Source organism: Planococcus citri, chromosome 3 (genome assembly GCF_950023065.1).
Source record: "Planococcus citri chromosome 3, ihPlaCitr1.1, whole genome shotgun sequence".
Taxonomy (NCBI): Eukaryota; Metazoa; Arthropoda; class Insecta; order Hemiptera; family Pseudococcidae; genus Planococcus; species Planococcus citri.
The window spans coordinates 59,015,166-59,038,604 of record NC_088679.1 but is presented as its reverse complement, the minus strand read 5'-3'; the positions used below and the strand labels follow the sequence as shown (position 1 = coordinate 59,038,604).

The 23,439-nt window shown below is 30.6% G+C and overlaps 1 protein-coding gene and 1 long non-coding RNA gene across 2 annotated transcripts; one reads left to right on the top strand and one right to left on the bottom strand.

Annotated features, from left to right (window-relative positions):
- Window positions 1-16,578: 16,578 nt before the first annotated feature.
- On the top strand, window positions 16,579-17,743 carry LOC135840732 (uncharacterized). The gene is made up of 3 exons (XR_010557779.1): window positions 16,579-16,938; window positions 17,518-17,544; window positions 17,642-17,743. It is a non-coding gene; the product is annotated as an uncharacterized LOC135840732 (long non-coding RNA).
- A 2,586-nt stretch (window positions 17,744-20,329) lies between these two features.
- LOC135840577 (uncharacterized) lies at window positions 20,330-21,964 on the bottom strand. The gene is made up of 6 exons (XM_065357198.1): window positions 21,794-21,964; window positions 21,605-21,706; window positions 20,999-21,025; window positions 20,800-20,901; window positions 20,548-20,583; window positions 20,330-20,456 (listed from the first exon to the last, which is right to left on the bottom strand). The coding sequence occupies exons 1-6, from the start codon at window positions 21,894-21,896 to the stop codon at window positions 20,401-20,403; spliced, it is 426 nt and encodes a 141-aa protein (XP_065213270.1). The 5' UTR covers window positions 21,897-21,964; the 3' UTR covers window positions 20,330-20,400.
- Between the last annotated feature and the right edge of the window lie 1,475 nt (window positions 21,965-23,439).

The following is a 23,439-nucleotide window of genomic DNA, read 5'->3' as shown; positions in this document are numbered from 1 at the left end:
ATATGATCGATGACGACCGTGAATAAAATGTCAAACGATGGTAGGTATTATACCAAACTATATGCTATCTCATGTTCCATATTTTCAACGAAACAATGCATATGTTATGTAGGTATAATACTCGTAGAAAAAATTTTAAACTCGTAATCACGATTCGTGTATATTTTTAAATACTCCGTCACTATATGACCTGTTCTGTATTCGATTAATCAATCATTACGATTGTCAAATAAAGAAGGTTTTTTTTTTGATCGCGTGGAATCACATTATTGAATACCTAGATAGGATTTTAATATCGTACTTGTTATGCAATCTGCGTACGTCATGTTTTGATCTTTAACTTCGCGAGAATGCATTATACCTACCCGATCGATTGTGTCGGCTGGTACGAATTGTCCGAACAAATGACAATGTATCGTTTATTGTGGTTTTGTATAAAGCTTCGACTCGACTCGATCGTCTATGACACCATTAAAAATCACCTTATGTTTACGCAGAAGGCAGACGTGGATTTCTTGGAGCGATGAACTTGATGTATGGGAATCACGAGGAAGTGATTGACGTAGAATTTGTAATGCATGTTTAGTAGGTATGGAGTGCTTGAGTATTTTTTTGAGAAATCCTTTTTTGGAAGTAATTGCCGATTCTTTTTTATACGGATATTGGCTCATATTTGCGAACAAACGAGCTTATTAAATTAATTTAGGAAATGCCGGAAATCAATAAAAAACAAAGATCACTTATTTGGCACCTGATTTGTATCTATTGATTTTTTTAATTTTACGTTGTACAAGCTGGACCGAAATTTTGAATCATCAGAAGGACGAAAAAGGATGAAGTTGAAAATTCTCGTACTTGTATCAAGGGTGGGACATGAAGGAAGCATTGGCCAAATCATATTCAAAATTTACCAAAATTGAAATAGAAGAAATTAATATTTTGATGGTGCTTCATCATAATTTCAAATTTTTTACGCACCATTTGCAGAAAAAAATTGTCGGAAATTGTGATGCTCAAAATTAGTCATTTCTTGAAGATCTCTTCGACATGTTAACTTGTACAAAGCCGAAAGGTGCACACGTAGGTGCGTAATAAATAATTGAATTGAATTGAAGTGTAAGAGAACCTTCAGATTTAACATTTTTCTGTGTAACTTTCAGCTCAAAATAAAAGTCTGTAAAGTAATTTAGTCGACATTTTTCGACATCATTTTTTTTTTTTTTTTTGCCAATTGCGAACCACTCAAATACGCTCACCTACCGATTTATTTGTTCAAAACAGAAGTTGAAAAAATGTCTGTTCTATCAGATAAAAAAAAATTTTTGATAGGTACAGAAAAATATGCTCACAAATGATTTGAAAAAACTACACGTCTGTGAATGCAAATGTAAAAGTTTAATAGTAATTCCAAGGAAATTAACGCACAAAATTATTTCTTAATATCTAATGGGTAAAACAAATTCGCCGAAGCTTGAAATAGGTACTTAAACTTACATATATTTTTTTTTGACCGCGACTTAAAATTAATTCACAAACGTAAAATTATTCGTTCTACACCTTCAATAGAATCCATCCATCGGGGTTGAAGAATAGATTCAGCCCACTACTACACCTACTCACTATTCAGCATTGCTAATTTTCTTCATCGTCCGCATTTTGCGCGTCGTAGTCGTAGGGCAAGGAGTCCACACATTTTTTTCTTATCGCACCCAACCTTGCTGCAAAAGAAAAAAAAATTAAATCATATTAACCAATAATTCTTTCATATTTCATCGCAACTTTGATCACTGATCATCAATCGAACGTAGACAATCGAAATAATCCCACTATCTTACTTGATAAAGGGATTTGGTCACCTGAAACAAAGAATAACTGTTTGAGACATGAGTAATGATACAAGTGCTTCAATTACGCTCCTGGCATTAATTTTGTATTTTCACACTATCAGAGAAAACCTCAATTGGGCACGTACACTTCTTTTCTCAGATACATAGAAACAGAAAGACGTAAGGATAGAGAAGGCTATTTCGTAATTTTTACCTAGATAGGTAATCCATACTGGGTATTTAAAATTTTGAAGTTCAAATTCTAATTCCAATCCATCTTCTAAATTGAAAAATTAAGTATTCCTGAACTAATCAAAGGGGTAATCGTAGCGTGATTAATTTTAGTTGATAAGATCTGAATTTAATTCGTATATAGGCACCCTTTTTATGCAATTTCTTAAAACTTGAAATTGAATTTTCAAAAATTCTAAAAAAATTTCAAAAGTGTAATCCACATTGTGATTTTTTAGGTTTGAATGAAACTTTCAAATTGCGACGGTTCAAATTGTTCAATACAAAATTCATCATATTGTTTTGCTCTTGAAATGAAAAAATATATATATATAGGTAGATTTAAACTTAGTCATTGTGGTGCCCGTTTTAAGTATACGTAGTCATTGTGGTGCCCGGTTTTGGGCTTGTGGCGCCCAAATCGGGCACCACAAGGTCTTTTTATGTAAAACGATGTAGAATTTGATGAAATGCACTCTAAGGTGAAAAAAAAATTTTGAGGCAGGCACCACAAGTACCAAGTTTATGTAACGGGTACCACTATGACTAAAAACCCCCAAAAAAATAAACTGCTCCAAAACACCTTTATCATACATATATATATGATCCTCTATGCACGCGGGCACCACAATTACCATAAAAGACCCGGGCACCACAAGGTACTAGGAGTAGATATAAAATGTATTTCCTGGCACTGGAGTAAGAATTCTTACAATACTTTTTAAATTCAAAAGTATGTGGAAACTTATGTGAAAAATTTCACATAAACCTTCACATAGTTTTTCATTCAATCAAATGCAAAAATATTTACAAAACTTAGATATTGAAATGAAATGCAAAATTTTTTGCAATACTTAAACATTTCAAACAAATGCAAAAATTTCATCAAAACTTGAACATTTCAAACAAATGCAAAAATTTCATCACAACATTACCATTATACCACTAGTTAAAGAAAACATTATCACTTAATAAAGTGACAACACAAACATCAGCACCTTTATCATAGAAACTGATTCTTTTAACTAATGCACCCACCAGATGTGGAGGTTGTTATTGAAGAGAAATTTTTGCATTTGATTAAAACAAATTGACATTTTTTTTTCTTTCTATTATAAAATAAATAATGAACACTATTGAAAAGAGCCACCTTGAATTAATAAAAGATTATGTTGATTGGGAGGGAATTTCAGAATATCAAAAACTATCAGAAAATTTCATAAGGGAATTCAAAGGCAAAGTAAATTGGAGTGCAATTTCAAAATATCAAACACTATCAGAAAACTTTATAAGAGAATTCAAAGATCAAGTACATTGGAAAAAGATTTCAAGATATCAAGATCTATCTGAGTATTTCATAAGAGAATTCAAAGATCAAGTAAATTGGGAAAGGATTTCATGGCGTCAAAAACTATCAGAAAACTTTATAAGAGAATTCAAAGATGAAGTAGATTGGAGTGAAATTTCAGGAAATCAAGCACTATCAGAAAACTTTATAAGAGAGTTCAAAGATCAAGTAGATTTTAAATGGATTTCAAAACATCAAACACTATCAGAAAACTTTATAAGAGAATTCAAAGATCAAGTTGATTGGGGAATGATTTCAGTTCATCAAAAACTGTCAGAAGATTTCATTAGGGAATTCAAAGACAAAGTAGATTGGAGAGGAATTTCATGGCATGAGATGCTATCTGAAGATTTCATAAGAGAATTTAAAGACAAAGTAGATTGGTATAGAATTTCAAGGTATCAATATTTATCAGGAAATTTCATAATAGAGTTCAAAGACAAAGTAAATTAGTGCGCAATTTCAGAAAATGAAAAACTACCAAAAGAACTTAAAGACATAGTAAATCGCAATATTTCAAAAGGCTTAATTGAACATATTTTATGTAACTTAGACTCAAGTAATATTCATATTGTCAGACTTTAATGATGTGAATAAAAAACTTTTTTATGAAAAATTTTTTCATAAAAGATGTAAGATTAATTTACAACAGCTCTATTTGTGAAAGGGTTATAAGTAGAAACAACATTATAAATAGTTACAATGTGTATTACTGTATCAGCAGAAAGAGCTTCCTTGAATCTAAATTTTAATTTTACGTTTGTGGTACTCTCCTTTATGCTTTCAGGTTGGCAGGTACAATCAATAGCTATTATGGGATATTTGTTGGCATAATCATTTATAGAACAAATTGGTTTCCCTTCATTACCATAATAAGCTAGTTTGAAATTTTTAAACATTTGATAAATTTTATTATAATCATTTTCTGAACTATTTATATTTAGTTCAGTTTTAGGATAATGTTCATTATTGTTGAGAACAGCTTGAACGTTTTCAAGGCCACATAAATCAAATTGACTATTATCCACTTTGATGTTATCATTTCTATTTTTTTGCATCCCAATAAGAATAAATATTGGATTCCCATCACAAGTATATTCACATGTATACTTTTTTGTTGTTATACCAGTTTTAAACTCATATCCCCAATGTCTAAAAATTTGTGGTAAATCTTTTGAAGCCAGTATTTGTTTTAGACATTTGTTTTCCATTTCTCTTCTCAATTTTACCTGTGACATTATTAGTGCAACATCTGTAAATTTTATAGTAATAGTATGTTCATTTGCAAAAGTACTATCAACTTGAAACATATTATTATAATTATTGAGATGGGTTTTTGTTAACCTTAATTCATGTGGGATGTGAAATACATAATCCTTGTGATCCTCATGATAACCAAATAGTGTTTCTAAAGGATCATACAAAGTAAAATGTCCCGATTTGTTCAGAACATTTGAGTTTGGAGAGGAGATATTCCAACCTCCATCATTGTAAATCGAATCAGAACCAAATGAAACAATTCCTTTCATAGTAGTAACCACACCTGGCTCTTCAACTGAATCTATTATTTTATCACATTCCAAATATTCAATTTTTGAAAATAAATGTGGTAGTGGATTAGTAACAAATGATATTTTTTTCAAATCAAGTTCTGCTACAGCACTCTTGTCAGAATTTTTAGTCACTGTAACAATTCCTTTCACAAGTAATCCACTTCTATGTGGATGGGTAATGACATCTTCATTGTATGTTCTTATACGAATTTTACTATTTCCTTTATTTATGTCATCTTGTGGAGAGGGTCTGTAGACTACAAAGTCTTCACTTTCAATGTAATTTTGTATCATATTTATAATAGGAAAAATTTTTTTTATTAAAACTTGGATTTTAAAAGTTCTTCATTATAGAATTTCCCTTCAATTTCTTCACCATCAGTATCTTTAATAGAATAAGTTACAGGAGTTGTGTGAAATATTTCATCAACTACAAAAATTTCTTTAGTCCAGTTATTCTTGTACTTGTTATCAAAAACTTTTTTATATGCAAAAATTCTAACTCTATCTCCCTGCTTAAATTTCTGATTCGATTTACATTTGGGTTTATTTTTGTTAAATTTCATCAAAATTTCTTCTGCATTATCCTTATCAACTTTAATAGGTGGCATACCAATAGTTCTATGAACATCTTTTGTGTTATATTCTTCTAGTATTTTAGGTAAAATATCGATCCATCTGAAATTCTTCCTCATCTCAAAATAAATTTTCAACTTTTGATTTAATGTTCTGTTGAAACGTTCAATTATTGCAGACTTTTCCTCATTATTGGTATGATACATTTTAATGTTGTGTTTTTTCAACATTGTCTTGAAAGTTTGATTTACAAATTCCCCACCTTTGTCCACATGAAGTAAATTGGGTTTTCTTTTCGAGATTTTCAAAATATTTTCAAAAGCATCTGTAGCTGCTTTGCCTGACTTATTCTTCAAAGGTTCAATCCATACAAATTTAGAAAATGTATCTTCAACATTGAGCATATATTTAAAACCATCATTTTCTTTGGAATATTTGTCCATAATTAATAAATCAGCTGCCCATAAATCATCAATACCTTTGGTTACAATACTTCTTTTACAAAACTTTTTCCTAATAGGTGCATGTAATTCTTTAGCTTCTTCCATTTATTTATTGTATATAAAAAAATCCTTTGAAACTTTGTTTAAAAATTTCATTCACATTATCACAATCTTTATCAATTACCAGAAAACCATGTTTAGTTTTCCAACAAATGTTGCACATTTCCAAGTATTCATCAAGTGTTACTAAATGCGAGACATGATTATCGTAAATGTGTCTCGAATTTCTAAGATCTTGCATAAAAATTGCCAGTAAATTAAAATTATCTCTTATACATTGTTTTGGACATTTTGAATAGGATTGAGCTAGATAAAAGCAAGAAATATTGTAATGTCTTCCTCTCAGATAGAAATTTGCTATTTTATCTTGAGGGTCTGTCAAAACATCGTCAAAAATTATAACTGAATTTGGTTTCATTTCTTCAGGTTCTTTCAAATCTTGAGGTAATATAGTACTAAAACCAATGTTCTGTTCTGGCGATGTTCTGTTGATAATATCTATTATGTTTTTCAATCGAATATATTTTTCTTGATGAGATGTTTTTGAGCAAAGATAAATATGGGTATATGTATTTATTTCCATTAGAATTTGAATTAAAAGATTGGTTTTACCACAACCTGATGGACCAAATATACCAGCTCGAATTACATTTGGAAAATTTCTATTATATCGTGGACCCACCTCCTTGTAATCATAATTTTCAATTTCAATAGGTATATCACTTTTAACTACTTTTATAATACGTTTTTTCTTCATTTATATTAGGATTTTTTTTTTGTATTATAAATATGAGATTTGATTTAATAGGCGAACGTAAAGGAGAAACTTTATCTTCTTACATTCACACAATATTTAAAAATAGAGTTAATCTGTGTTCTAATAAACTCTATGGAGTTTGTTTACTCATTCTTAGTCTCTTTAATTCTTTAATGAATGTAAGAAAACATAACAACAGGCTTGATCTTGTAGATGATCAAGGAAATCACGAGGAAATTTATATTCCAGAAGGTGCCTACGAAGTTACGGATATTATCAACGCTATAAGAGATAAAAAATTCAACTCTTTATATAATGTTGAGAGAAAAAATATACGATTTGATCTTTCAGAAGATGAAAAGAAGATGATACCAGTTCCAGAAGGAATTTATGATGTGGATAATCTAGAGAGTACAATCAAAGCAAAGGAATTTGATAAACTAAATACAATAATACAAAAAAGGGAAGATTTACATCTAGATAAGTTATTAGATAAAGAGTGTCGTCATTACATTCACATTCCTGGAGATAAGTACAAAGTAGAAGATATCTTACAAGCAATTAAAGAGAGAAGGTGTGCAGCAGATAAATTAAAAATGAATTTGACACCATATACTCATAAAGTAAAGATAATATCTGAAGGTAAAAAAGTTGACTTTAGTGTACCCAACTCTATTTGTAGAGTTTTGGGTTATAGTGAAAGGGTTTTAGAAAAAGATGTAACACATCATTCAGATAGAATGATTGACATTTTTCCTCTTACTGCTATTCAAGTAAAATGTAATTTAGTGAATACAAATTATGAAAATGGAGAAGGAGGAGGTGGTGTAATATACTCCCACCCCTGGTCAGCTCCAACAGGTGAAAAATATTGGATAATCCCGTATCACTACTTATACTATGAAATAAATACACATTCTTTCAGGGAAATTGTAGTTCAGATTGTAGATCAAGATGGCAATCTGTTGGATTTTGGTGATGAAAAAATTTATGTAGCATTGGATATTAGAGAAATGTAATTTTAAGAGAATTTCTCTTAAAATACTTAGAACTCAGCTAAAAATTTCAAACAAAGATGTCCACAAATAACTTGATTGAAATTTTGCTTTTGGTCAACATTATAATATACATTCTTTTGAAAATAGTTTAGTACTTCACTAGGAGGTCTTTCACCAAAAGAATCAAAATAAATTATATAATCATCTTTCTTGAAAAAACAAACCCAATGAGATCCAGGTCCAATAGAATCATCTAAATTGATAATCATGCTTTCATTTCTTCCAATTTGTTTTGGTAGTTGATCTTTCATAAACACTCCCCTAAAATAAGGTATACACAATTCCTTTGCATATAATTCTAGTTCCATATTGGATAAGGGTTTAATAGGAATTTTTATTAACCTCCCTTCCTCTTTTTTTTTTTTGCTTTCACATTAACCCCAGCACCTTCAACAGGTTTTCGATGAGAAGCTGGATTTAAATATAACCCCTCACCTTCAACAGGTTTTCGATGAGAAGCTGGATTCAAATATAATCCTTTTCCTACTTTCTTCATAGCTAATTTGATATCTTTAGAATTATTTATAAATTGCAAAACCTTTTCGTTGTTTTCCAAACCTGTACCAGACTTTACTGGTTCCTCTAGTATATCAGTTAGTTGTTTGTGAAGAGGTTTTTCTTCTTTATATCTTTTTTTAACTTCTTCAACTAACTGATTGTTTGCTCTATGATTGCTATAGGCATCAAAACCATTTTTAATTATGGATGATGCTGCAGCTATAGCTGGTAATGCAGCAACTAGAGCAGGTAAGAAACCTCCAGTTTTATTATTTGTGTTGATAAATTCCAATTGTTTTGCAGACAACTTTATCTTGACTGATTTCTTTTTAGTACGCGCTTTACTGATTTCCTTCTTTTGATATGTTGTCACTGGTAAATAAGTCTCTTTCATCACACTGTTTTTTGTTCGAATCAATTGTTTGTGATCCAAGTTTAAAGTAATTGGTTTCCCTAACTTTATTCCCTCTAGAATTAACAGTTGTTCTTTTTCATCTAAATTGACAGGAATTTTTTCATAATTTTCCTTTTTCATACCTGTACCAAAGTACCTTTTTACACCCATGGCAGCATCCACAAGCTGAGCTTGTTTTTCCAATTTTTTACTTGTATCTTTATCACGTGCAATATTTGAAGCTTCTCTCTGTAATATATAATCAGCTTCATGAAGTTCAGCAGGATCTTCCATCAATTCATAAGCAACATCATGTCTCCTAGATGCATAATCCAGTTTATTTCTTGGTTCAACTCCTTTCAATATTTGTAAAGTTGGATTTGTCCAGGGTCCAGTAAAATTATGATCTTCTAAATGCATGGGAGGTAATGGAAGCTTCTTTATTGCCCAATTTGCAACTGTACCCAACATACCACTACCTTCTTTCACTTCACCATCAAACATCACCTTGGGAATTCTTTGTCGAATTTTGTCATTCAATATAGTTTTAAAGTTGTTACTATTCATGTTTATTACAGAAAAAAAAATATCATTTCTTCTTTTTGCGTCTAATCACTTTTTTTCTAAATTTCCAAATACTTTTCAAGAGAATCGTCATCAAGAAAATACATGTTTTCATATTTTGATGCTGGGAGCTTGTTCTCCCACTTTGTGTATTAGAATTATTTCCTTCACTACTACATGGAGACTCACTATTCATTTTATAATAGGAAATTTTTTTTTTCAAAGTTCTTTAAGTTCTTGCAAAATCCTAACAATTTCATTTCTTAAATGAGGGTTGGAATTTCCAGCTTTCTTTTCACCATACAAAACAACTAATTTATCAAACAATTCAGGCAAGTTATCCCAATAAATATATTTATCCCCAGATGTGTTGGCATACAAATTCATTTTTTTGAGATGATTTAAAATTGGTACTATTGCCTTACCATCTAAAGATCCATTTCGAATCTTTAAGTAAGTTGTAACAAATTTTTCTAGATAAATATCTATGATATCATCAATTTGATACAACCCTCCTCCCTTTTTCAGATATTTATCTATGATATCATCAATTTGATACAACCCTCCTCCCTTTTTCAGATATTTATCTAGCAAAGGTTTTATTACAGAAATGTATTTGATTCCACAACTTGATTTCACTCTGGAAGATGGGTTATTATTTTGTTTATAACTACTGGTTTTATCAATAATTTCCCAAAAATCCTTTAAATCTTCAGAATCATACTGATTTGGATCTGGATTTTTCAATGTCAACAACTGCCATAAACCATGAGTTCCTTTAAATTCAATACCACCTTTAAACTTGATGTTATTACCATTAAAAGTAATTTCTTCATTGCCAATCATCCATTTATTAATGTCTGGATCATATCGAATCCCAAAAGTAGTATCACAAATTTCTTTTTTATCATCAGCAGCATAAAATTGTAAATATTGTTTTGCTATTTCGCCAAGAACATTTTCATGAGAACTATTCCACTCAAGCATATTTTGGGTAGGTTGTGGGAAGGTTTCTGGAAGATTTTGGGAAGGTATTTGGATGGTTTCTGGAACATTTTGAGTTATTTGGTTTCTAATTTTTTCTAGTGGTGTAATGATTGGTTTAAACTGTTCTTCTAATACTTCTTGCTTATAAATTTTACCTGCTTTACTTGCCTGATACATTGCCTTCAATTCCTTTCTTATATTAACATTTTCATTTACTAAATTGTAATTATTGCTCATTTATAGTAGAAAAATTTTTTTTCCTATTATAAAATGAAGTGTGCTGGTATTATTCTGTTTACCCTTTTTGTATCAACTTTACAAGAACATGATTTATTCTTTAGATCTCAAAAAATAGTCAACAATGAGGGAGTTACACTATTTTGTAACGTTACATTTTCAGAACAAGAATTTGTGTATCAGCTGGAATGGCTTAAAGATGTTCCTTTTGACATTCCAGAACGTTTAAGTATCAATAAATTTGAATATTTGAATTCAACATCGAAGAAAAAGGTTGAGGTTGTATCATTTTTGAAAGTTATAAATGAAGGACAATACATGTGTCGAATTAGAACAAAAAAATTTGGTGAATCTTCAAGTAACTATTACTATGATTATTTGGTAGTGTCGCAGCAAAATTTAAAGAGTCAACAGCATTTGGTGACAAAAACTTGGGTAAAATTGCTTATGGAAACAGAGGGAGTCAATACAAAAATTGAATGTGTTTATAATTTTGAGAAATTTCAGTCAAATAATAAGTGGTTCAATTATAACAATGAATCCATCATTTCTAATGAGCGAATTCGTACCACAGACTTGTTTATTGAAATCAAAAATCTAACTTTTACAGATCAAAATGCGTACAGATGTGTGAGTCCAAACAATGAGTTTTATACAGCTTTAGTGGTTACAAAAAATTATAAAAAGTGGTAATATCTTTTAGAACAGTGTTCTAAAAGAACAAAGCAGTTAATTAGATGAATATTTCCATCCTAAAGAAAGGAATATTTTTCTGCATATTTCATCACATTCCCTCTTGTTGCCAAGTGAAATGAAATCTTCTGGATCAAAATTGTGACCATCTTTCAACATTAATTTATGTAAAAGAAATTTCATATTTATAAAGTTTTTTCTATGGCTATTTATCAAATCAAATTGATTGGAAAATTTTTCAAAATCATTTAGAAGTTGTTGTTCTAAATGGGAAATATCACTTGGTTTCTGCCCTGTTAAATTAGAATGAATTAGAATATAATCGTCATAGTGTTTATGATAACCTAGTTCTTTCAAGAAATAAAAAACAGTTGATTTTTTCACTTGTCCAAATGTAGATAAAGCTTCTTGTAAATGTATATAAACCTCTGGACTTATAAAATCAGTTTGTTTTCCTTGATATTTCTCCAAACACTTTTTGAAATTACTTAACCTATTGTAGTTTGAATTTTGTTTCTTGAAGCAATGAGGTTTAGAATTATGTTTGTAGTGAATTACCTCGGCAAAACATTTTTTGCATATTAAAATATTATCTCGATCTTTGAAAAATTCTCGAGTATTTCCACAGTTTTGACACCTTTTGGATGGATAATACTCTTTTTTTGATACATTGCATATGAGACCAAATCTCTGTGAAGCTTCCTTCATAATCTCATAAGGAATGATTTTTTTCATTTCATTCAAATATGTATTCACATTTGTTTTCATCAAGTTTTCTCTCATTCTCAAATATAACATCAATATGCTTTCTGAAAATTGAAACTTGTCCATGTTTTTAAAATCATTCACAACTTCTGGAGAAAGATTTCCATCCTCAATGTTGTATGTTTTCACTCTTTGCTTAGATTCTTGAAATAATTGAATATTGTTCCTTAAAGTATTTGTTATAAAATTATCCAATTCTATAATAGAACTCATTTTATTATAGAAAACAATTCTTTTAACTATTACATTTTTTCCTAGATACCCAATCTTTCAATTCACATATGAAATCTTCTGATAGTTCTTGATTTTCTAAGATTTCTTTCCAATCTACTTTGTCTTTGAATTCTCTAATGAAATGTTCAGACAGTTTTTGACTCCATGAAATACATTCCCAGCATACTTGGTCTTTAAATTCTTTAATGAAATCTTCAGCCAGTTTTTGATGGCATGAAATCCAATGCCAATTTACTTGATCTTTGAATTCTCTAATGAAATGTTCAGACAGTTTTTGATGACCTGAAATCCAATGCCAATTTACACAATCTTTGAATTCCATGATGAAATCTTCTGATAGTTCTTGATAACGTGAAATTTCTTCCCAATTTACTTTGCCTTTGAATTCCCTTATGAAATTTTCTGATAGTTTTTGATAACGTGAAATTTCTTCCCAATTTACTTTGTCTTTGAATTCCCTAATGAAATCTTCTGACAGTTTTTGATGAACTGAAATTGCAAACCAATATACTTTGTCTTTGAATTCCCTAATGAAATCTTGTGACAGTTTTTGATGAACTGAAATTGCAAACCAATATACTTTGTCTTTGAATTCTCTTATAAAGTTTTCTGATAGTGTTTGATATTTTGAAATTGCACTCCAATTTACTTTGCCTTTGAATTCCCTTATGAAATTTTCTGATAGTTTTTGATATTCTGAAATTCCCTCCCAATCAACATAATCTTTTATTAATTCAAGGTGGCTCTTTTCAATAGTGTTCATTATTTATTTTATAATAGAAAGAAAAAAAAATGTCAATTTGTTTTAATCAAATGCAAAAATTTCTCTTCAATAACAACCTCCACATCTGGTGGGTGCATTAGTTAAAAGAATCAGTTTCTATGATAAAGGTGCTGATGTTTGTGTTGTCACTTTATTAAGTGATAATGTTTTCTTTAACTAGTGGTATAATGGTAATGTTGTGATGAAATTTTTGCATTTGTTTGAAATGTTCAAGTTTTGATGAAATTTTTGCATTTGTTTGAAATGTTTAAGTATTGCAAAAAATTTTGCATTTCATTTCAATATCTAAGTTTTGTAAATATTTTTGCATTTGATTGAATGAAAAACTATGTGAAGGTTTATGTGAAATTTTTCACATAAGTTTCCACATACTTTTGAATTTAAAAAGTATTGTAAGAATTCTTACTCCAGTGCCAGGAAATACATTTTATATCTACTACTAGGTACGTGTATTCATATATGAATACACCTACCTAGTACCTTGTGGTGCCCGCGTACATAGAGGATCACATAGTATATGTATGATAAAGGTGTTTTGGTGCAGTTCGGATTTTTCATCATAGTTAGTCATAGTGGTGCCCAATATATTATAAACTTGGTACTTGTGGTGCCCGCCTCAAATTTTTTTTTTCACCGTAGAGTGCATTTCACTCGATTCTGCATCGTTTTATGTAACAAGACCTCGTGGTGCCCAATTTGGGCACCACAAGCCCAAAACTGGCCACCACAATGACTACGTATACTTAAAACGGGCACCACAATGACTAAGTTTAAATCTATATATATGTTACTGTTAAAGCATTTACTCCAGGTAATGTATGAAATAACTAGGTATTTAATGCAAGTAGGTAAATTGTTCACAGTTCACCTAGGTAATGTATGAAGAATCTAGTTATTCCATGAAATAGCTAGTGTGATCAGTTAAATCATGAAATGAGCGGTTAAAAATTATTTTATCACTTACAAAAATATAGTTTTGAGCATGATAAAAAACATTGGTGACAAAAAAGCTTCCCAAAATTGAAAAAAAATTATTTATTACGGCACTTTTTGCTCGCATGGTACTTTAAGTTGCACTTCATTCCATTTTTTTACACATTGGCAACATGGCCCTGAACCTAAAGAAAACTGTAGTAGTCCCCTTCACCTCTGGCATACAGCACACTTTGGACAATTCTATAAATTCCTTTTTACCAGAATTCTGGGAAACTGCAAAATTTTTGGGCATTACTGTAGAAACTAACTTGAAGTGGACTAACCATGTACATAAGCTTTCAAATAAACTATCATTGTACAACTACCTTCTATATCATAATTGAAGAAAACAGCATCCATTCTTACACTAAAAGTAGCCTACTACAGATTGTTTTACTCTAATATATCATATTATGGACTTGCATTCTGGGGAGGAAACAAAACCCTTCTAAATAGGATATTCCTTATCCAAAAAAGAATTATTAGAACAATGTTTAACTTAGCCCCTACCCAATCCTGTAGACAAACCTTCATTGATGAAAAAATTGGTACAACACCATCCCTATATATACTACAGGTATCAATAATGATAAAAAAGAATATTATTCAGCCTTCTGTACTGACCCATACTTATAATACTAGAGGGGTAAACTGAATCTTTGCTGATCAATTGAGTACTAAAGTGAACAGGGGAGGAATAGATACTATGGCAGTCAAAATCTTTAATAGACTCCTTCCACAAATCAGAGATGTTCAAAATACTAAGCTATTTAAAAAAGCTCTTCATAAATGGCTATCAAAATGGTATTTTATTCTACTAGTGAAATAAAGTGATTTCCAACGATTTTTAATTACTTCCCTCGCTTTGCTCGGGAAATAAACCTCAAAAATCGTTCAAAATCACTTTATTTCACTAGTAGAATAAAATACCATTTTGATAGCCATTTATGAAGAGCTTTTTTAAATAGCTTAGTATTTTGAACATCTCTGATTTGTGGAAGGAGTCTATTAAAGATTTTGACTGCCATAGTATCTATTCCTCCCCTGTTCACTTTAGTACTCAATTGATCAGCAAAGATTCAGTTTACCCCATGTTCTTTGTAAGAATTATAGGTAGTTGAAAAGATTTATAGGTCTTAGGCATCATATTCTAGATATCGTACTAAGTACAGTAGGTACAAGTGATTATAAAAATGAAAAATTTTAGCCACAAACATTCATAGATTTGGTGATTTGTCTATAATAACGTTGTTCTATGCAAAACATCATTTAAACGGAATAGTTTTTAAAAATTTGATTTTTTCGTTTTTTTTGTTGAAAATTTTAATCTTGTCAACGATCAAGTGACAATAACATTTTCATAATATTATACCTTCAGAAATTGACGTACTCTACATATAAAATGAAGACGAATATTGCCACATTGTTTTTTCTCATCACGAGTAAGTTTTCAGTATTCAAGAATGCTGAGTAACTAGATACTTAGTCGCACTAATTTTTTTTCTTCGCGATTTTTTCTTGCAAAACAATTTAAAAAATGAAGAATTCTAAACATTTTTGACAAAAATTCATCTTTTTTAATTTTTTTTTCAATTTTTGGGGTCGGGATAATCTTATTTTTTATTGAATTCCTTTAATTTTTTTTTTAAATTTGAAGACTTTTTTGAACTTTGTGTAATATTTTTTGATTTATTCAACTTTGGAAGCCGCTGGGCTAGCTCAGCGGACTGTGGAAGGTTCTTTTTCAAATAAGAGGGTATTCAGAGGTTAAAATTGAGAACTTTATAACCGTATTGTTTATCCTCATCACTAGTAAGCTATCAGTATTCAGGAATTTTGATTATGGGTGGCTCTAATTTATATACGTACGTACTTGTGACTATTTTTCTTTGCAATTTTTCAGCTCCCATTCCCCAAAGTTCTGATCAATTAATTTATGCCTCAAAAATTCATCTAAATAACTTTCTTTTCAGTCAATGTTGAAAAATTCAACCAGTAAACAACATAAAAATGAAGTATAATCGGTCTAACCCCACGAAGTTGAAAAAAAAATGATAGAACCTTCAAACTATTTTTATTCCATAATTGCAACTTGTTTTTTGGAAAATTTTGATTCACATTTATTTTACATATTTTCAACTTCAAAGTTCACCAGACTGAGGTCTTGAAGGTTTTTTCTTGAAAATGGAGTTTCCTGAAAATTGCTTCAACCTCTTTTTCTTGGCTTTTTCTGACCTTCATATGGGAGAGGTTTGAAAAATATCCTTCTTGAAAAATTGTAACCGAAATTGGTTAATTTTTTTTACTTTTTTAACTTATTTGGAGGCTATGTGCAGAGAGATATAACCATCGCTGCTAAAAGGACTAGGGGACATTTTCTCGAAAAAGGGAATGATTTTGAAGAATTTTATTGACATAAAAATTGAAAATTTTCAATGAAAATTTAGCAGTTGAATTTTTTCAGCGCGAGAGAGGTTCCTTAATTTTATTACCTCAGGGCAAAATTGAAACGTTAGGAATTATTTTTTCTTAGAATCCAATAACTTCAGAGGGTAGGATTCTATTGAAGTTTTGAATTACCTAGATTGTAAAATTTTCTATATTCGAACGATTTTTTTTAAAAAAAAAAACCTTCATTATTTCTTCATTCTGATAAAAAAATAATGAATTCCGTTCATACATTTCTTATAGTTTTCGGCCTACCCCGAGCATTTGCTGCTGGCGGTTCATCGCAAAAAGATTCAGACGCGGAACCATCAGCTCCTGGTAAATAACAAATTTTAATTCGATTGCAAGGATTGATCTCTGAACTAATCGGAAATTTTTGCCACAAAAATTCTAATAAAATTTCAGTACCGTTTGATACGAATGCAGCAAAACAGCTACTAAATGGAATGCTGGACTATTTTAATGGCCTTGGAGCATTAACAGGAGATTACCAAACACTTCAAACCGGTGAGTAATAACTTCGGAGCCTAATGATATTAGGTGCCGATTTCATAAGGAGAAGTAATATGTTATGATATGTGAATCGGACCCGGATGAAATTTTGAAAATGTCCTTAAATGTAAAAACTATCTGCATGAAAAATTCATAGGTAGGTACTTATTTTTGCTTCCAAGGTACCCAAAAATATTGAAAATGATGTCGTATCGAATGTGTTAGGTACAAAAAAATAGGGAAAAGGCTCGATAAGAATTTGTTCAAGTCGAAAATAATTTCAAACAGCTGGCGAACCCTAACCCTGGATGTAATAAAAAATCACAGAAGTTTTATTGTTGTTTAACTTGGCGATGAATATTTGAATAATTATTTTAAATGTGAAAATCACGATTGTTGCGTATAGAAGATGAAGGAAGAAAGGTAGGCTAAATTTTGTCGGCTCCAAAACTTACATATGTGATTTTGCAAAAATACCCCGGGAATATTTTCAAAATCCGAGCCTAGGAACGATTCACCTATACCTTGCTCGAAAATTCCTTCTATTTTCGAACTATCGCGAACTTGATAGCAAATCTTTTATCAAATGTTTAGGAATCAATAACGCGACCGATGCAAAGAGTGAGTCAATTTATTGATCAAATTATATCGAATAGTAGGTACATGTGTCCATTTTTTGTAAGTATTCTTTATCATTATATTTCGTTGTCGTTTTTAGGCGTAATAGAAGCTGGTAGAGAAATACTCACTGCCAGGGGTAGTCAAGGAAATCTTGTAGATAAGGCAGAAAAGGATGCGAATGTTGCTAGAACAATGATAGGTACGTACCTAAAAATTTAAAATACCTTCAACAATTCAACTTATCTACAAATAGGTAAGTAAGTAAGTAATGAAAACATTTTGATTTTTTAATACGAATATTTCCTGGAGGTGGGGAACTGGGGGTGTTTCAAACATTTTACAAGGGGAACTCGAATTATAACTTTATTTTCTCCTACCAAATTCTTAAGAGTAATATTTTTTTTTTCTATTTCAGAAAAAATTGACGCATACCGGAAGGCTTTTTGGAAATGTAAGTTTTTGAAAGTATAAATTAATTACATAATAGGTACCTAATTGAAAATTTCATAATAATATTTTTTGTACCACCTAATTTTTTCCAGTGTTGGATAAAGCTGGACTTAATGGTAAGTCAAAATCACACTTTTCTTTCAAATAGGTGAAAAAAAACTGACATACGGTACGCCTAATGCTTGAGAGAACCTCGCCTGTAACAGTAGAGGGGTAACAGTAGACAATTTAATTGTATTTGTATATGTTACCATTAAAGTATTTACTCCAGGTAATGTAGGTATGAAATAACTAGTTATTTCATACATTAACGAAAAGGTGTGAAATCGAATTTTTTCTTCACTTTACCTACCTAGTTATTTCATACATACACGAGGTGTGATTAGTTAAAGTGTGAATTCAATGAATGAACTGCGATAAAGTAAGAAATGAAGGTTAATTCAAAGCTAGAACATGTATGAAGGGTCATTCCACGTCAATTCGACCAAGAAGTGGTGAGGGGGGACCGGCGATTGTTTTTTGAAATTTTTCCTGTGGAAAGACGTTCCGAAGGGATGACCAATGGCACAGTGTTGCCACTTTTTTTGTATGAAAAATTAGCTCGAAAAGTTTCAAAACGGAATTTTCATATCATACTGGCTCTCAGAAATTCTGAAAAAAATGTTATTGACAACTTTTTATGTTGAACAACATATTAAAAAAGTGGGATGGAATTACGTCGTAAAGTCGATTTAAAAAAATTGAAAGTTTGAGAAAAAATGTGATTTTTGATTTAAAACATGAAAAAAAGTTTTGAATGGTGAAGATGACTCATTTCACCCCTATTTTTACATATATCCGTTGAAAAAGTTGAAAAAATAGACAATAATAATAATAATAATAATAATTTTATTGCTGTAAGGGACCTCAAGCGGCATTTACAAGTCATCTTACATCTTACATATTATTACATGGTAGTGCCTACAGAGCTACTTACCTACTTTACAACAATAAAAATACACAATAAAATGGAAGGATTGAGACAAAACAAAATAAAATAAAGTAATGAATACATATGAATAATTAAATAGGGTTAGAGTTTAGGAACTCATCTACATCATAAAATATGTCTTTTATCCTACTAGTAGAATAAACCACTACTTTATTCACTCTCGCTAATCGCTCGAAGGAATCAAATGCGCGTTTTCTTCCCACGTTTGGATAAAATATGTTATTCAACTATTTCAACTAGTGAAATAAAGTGATTTCGAACGATTTTTGAGGTTTATTTCCCGAGCAAAGCGAGGGAAGTAATTAAAAATCGTTGGAAATCACTTTATTTCACTAGTTGAAATAGTTGAATAACATATTTTATCCAAACGTGGGAAGAAAACGCGCATTTGATTCCTTCGAGCGATTAGCGAGAGTGAATAAAGTAGTGGTTTATTCTACTAGTAGGATAAAAGACATATTTTATGATGTAGATGAGTTCCTAAACTCTAACCCTATTTAATTATTCATATGTATTCATTACTTTATTTTATTTTGTTTTGTCTCAATCCTTCCATTTTATTGTGTATTTTTATTGTTGTAAAGTAGGTAAGTAGCTCTGTAGGCACTACCATGTAATAATATGTAAGATGTAAGATGACTTGTAAATGCCGCTTGAGGTCCCTTACAGCAATAAAATTATTATTATTATTATTATTATTGTCTATTTTTTCAACTTTTTCAACGGATATATGTAAAAATAGGGGTGAAATGAGTCATCTTCACCATTCAAAACTTTTTTTCATGTTTTAAATCAAAAATCACATTTTTTCTCAAACTTTCAATTTTTTTAAATCGACTTTACGACGTAATTCCATCCCACTTTTTTAATATGTTGTTCAACATAAAAAGTTGTCAATAACATTTTTTTCAGAATTTCTGAGAGCCAGTATGATATGAAAATTCCGTTTTGAAACTTTTCGAGCTAATTTTTCATACAAAAAAAGTGGCAACACTGTGCCATTGGTCATCCCTTCGGAACGTCTTTCCACAGGAAAAATTTCAAAAAACAATCGCCGGTCCCCCCTCACCACTTCTTGGTCGAATTGACGTGGAATGACCCTTCATACATGTTCTAGCTTTGAATTAACCTTCATTTCTTACTTTATCGCAGTTCATTCATTGAATTCACACTTTAACTAATCACACCTCGTGTATGTATGAAATAACTAGGTAGGTAAAGTGAAGAAAAAATTCGATTTCACACCTTTTCGTTAATGTATGAAATAACTAGTTATTTCATACCTACATTACCTGGAGTAAATACTTTAATGGTAACATATACAAATACAATTAAATTGTCTACTGTTACCCCTCTACTGTTACAGGCGAGGTTCTCTCAAGCATTAGGCGTACCGTATGTCAGTTTTTTTTCACCTATTTGAAAGAAAAGTGTGATTTTGACTTACCATTAAGTCCAGCTTTATCCAACACTGGAAAAAATTAGGTGGTACAAAAAATATTATTATGAAATTTTCAATTAGGTACCTATTATGTAATTAATTTATACTTTCAAAAACTTACATTTCCAAAAAGCCTTCCGGTATGCGTCAATTTTTTCTGAAATAGAAAAAAAAAATATTACTCTTAAGAATTTGGTAGGAGAAAATAAAGTTATAATTCGAGTTCCCCTTGTAAAATGTTTGAAACACCCCCAGTTCCCCACCTCCAGGAAATATTCGTATTAAAAAATCAAAATGTTTTCATTACTTACTTACTTACCTATTTGTAGATAAGTTGAATTGTTGAAGGTATTTTAAATTTTTAGGTACGTACCTATCATTGTTCTAGCAACATTCGCATCCTTTTCTGCCTTATCTACAAGATTTCCTTGACTACCCCTGGCAGTGAGTATTTCTCTACCAGCTTCTATTACGCCTAAAAACGACAACGAAATATAATGATAAAGAATACTTACAAAAAATGGACACATGTACCTACTATTCGATATAATTTGATCAATAAATTGACTCACTCTTTGCATCGGTCGCGTTATTGATTCCTAAACATTTGATAAAAGATTTGCTATCAAGTTCGCGATAGTTCGAAAATAGAAGGAATTTTCGAGCAAGGTATAGGTGAATCGTTCCTAGGCTCGGATTTTGAAAATATTCCCGGGGTATTTTTGCAAAATCACATATGTAAGTTTTGGAGCCGACAAAATTTAGCCTACCTTTCTTCCTTCATCTTCTATACGCAACAATCGTGATTTTCACATTTAAAATAATTATTCAAATATTCATCGCCAAGTTAAACAACAATAAAACTTCTGTGATTTTTTATTACATCCAGGGTTAGGGTTCGCCAGCTGTTTGAAATTATTTTCGACTTGAACAAATTCTTATCGAGCCTTTTCCCTATTTTTTTGTACCTAACACATTCGATACGACATCATTTTCAATATTTTTGGGTACCTTGGAAGCAAAAATAAGTACCTACCTATGAATTTTTCATGCAGATAGTTTTTACATTTAAGGACATTTTCAAAATTTCATCCGGGTCCGATTCACATATCATAACATATTACTTCTCCTTATGAAATCGGCACCTAATATCATTAGGCTCCGAAGTTATTACTCACCGGTTTGAAGTGTTTGGTAATCTCCTGTTAATGCTCCAAGGCCATTAAAATAGTCCAGCATTCCATTTAGTAGCTGTTTTGCTGCATTCGTATCAAACGGTACTGAAATTTTATTAGAATTTTTGTGGCAAAAATTTCCGATTAGTTCAGAGATCAATCCTTGCAATCGAATTAAAATTTGTTATTTACCAGGAGCTGATGGTTCCGCGTCTGAATCTTTTTGCGATGAACCGCCAGCAGCAAATGCTCGGGGTAGGCCGAAAACTATAAGAAATGTATGAACGGAATTCATTATTTTTTTATCAGAATGAAGAAATAATGAAGGTTTTTTTTTTTAAAAAAAATCGTTCGAATATAGAAAATTTTACAATCTAGGTAATTCAAAACTTCAATAGAATCCTACCCTCTGAAGTTATTGGATTCTAAGAAAAAATAATTCCTAACGTTTCGATTTTGCCCTGAGGTAATAAAATTAAGGAACCTCTCTCGCGCTGAAAAAATTCAACTGCTAAATTTTCATTGAAAATTTTCAATTTTTATGTCAATAAAATTCTTCAAAATCATTCCCTTTTTCGAGAAAATGTCCCCTAGTCCTTTTAGCAGCGATGGTTATATCTCTCTGCACATAGCCTCCAAATAAGTTAAAAAAGTAAAAAAAATTAACCAATTTCGGTTACAATTTTTCAAGAAGGATATTTTTCAAACCTCTCCCATATGAAGGTCAGAAAAAGCCAAGAAAAAGAGGTTGAAGCAATTTTCAGGAAACTCCATTTTCAAGAAAAAACCTTCAAGACCTCAGTCTGGTGAACTTTGAAGTTGAAAATATGTAAAATAAATGTGAATCAAAATTTTCCAAAAAACAAGTTGCAATTATGGAATAAAAATAGTTTGAAGGTTCTATCATTTTTTTTTCAACTTCGTGGGGTTAGACCGATTATACTTCATTTTTATGTTGTTTACTGGTTGAATTTTTCAACATTGACTGAAAAGAAAGTTATTTAGATGAATTTTTGAGGCATAAATTAATTGATCAGAACTTTGGGGAATGGGAGCTGAAAAATTGCAAAGAAAAATAGTCACAAGTACGTACGTATATAAATTAGAGCCACCCATAATCAAAATTCCTGAATACTGATAGCTTACTAGTGATGAGGATAAACAATACGGTTATAAAGTTCTCAATTTTAACCTCTGAATACCCTCTTATTTGAAAAAGAACCTTCCACAGTCCGCTGAGCTAGCCCAGCGGCTTCCAAAGTTGAATAAATCAAAAAATATTACACAAAGTTCAAAAAAGTCTTCAAATTTAAAAAAAAAATTAAAGGAATTCAATAAAAAATAAGATTATCCCGACCCCAAAAATTGAAAAAAAAAATTAAAAAAGATGAATTTTTGTCAAAAATGTTTAGAATTCTTCATTTTTTAAATTGTTTTGCAAGAAAAAATCGCGAAGAAAAAAAATTAGTGCGACTAAGTATCTAGTTACTCAGCATTCTTGAATACTGAAAACTTACTCGTGATGAGAAAAAACAATGTGGCAATATTCGTCTTCATTTTATATGTAGAGTACGTCAATTTCTGAAGGTATAATATTATGAAAATGTTATTGTCACTTGATCGTTGACAAGATTAAAATTTTCAACAAAAAAAACGAAAAAATCAAATTTTTAAAAACTATTCCGTTTAAATGATGTTTTGCATAGAACAACGTTATTATAGACAAATCACCAAATCTATGAATGTTTGTGGCTAAAATTTTTCATTTTTATAATCACTTGTACCTACTGTACTTAGTACGATATCTAGAATATGATGCCTAAGACCTATAAATCTTT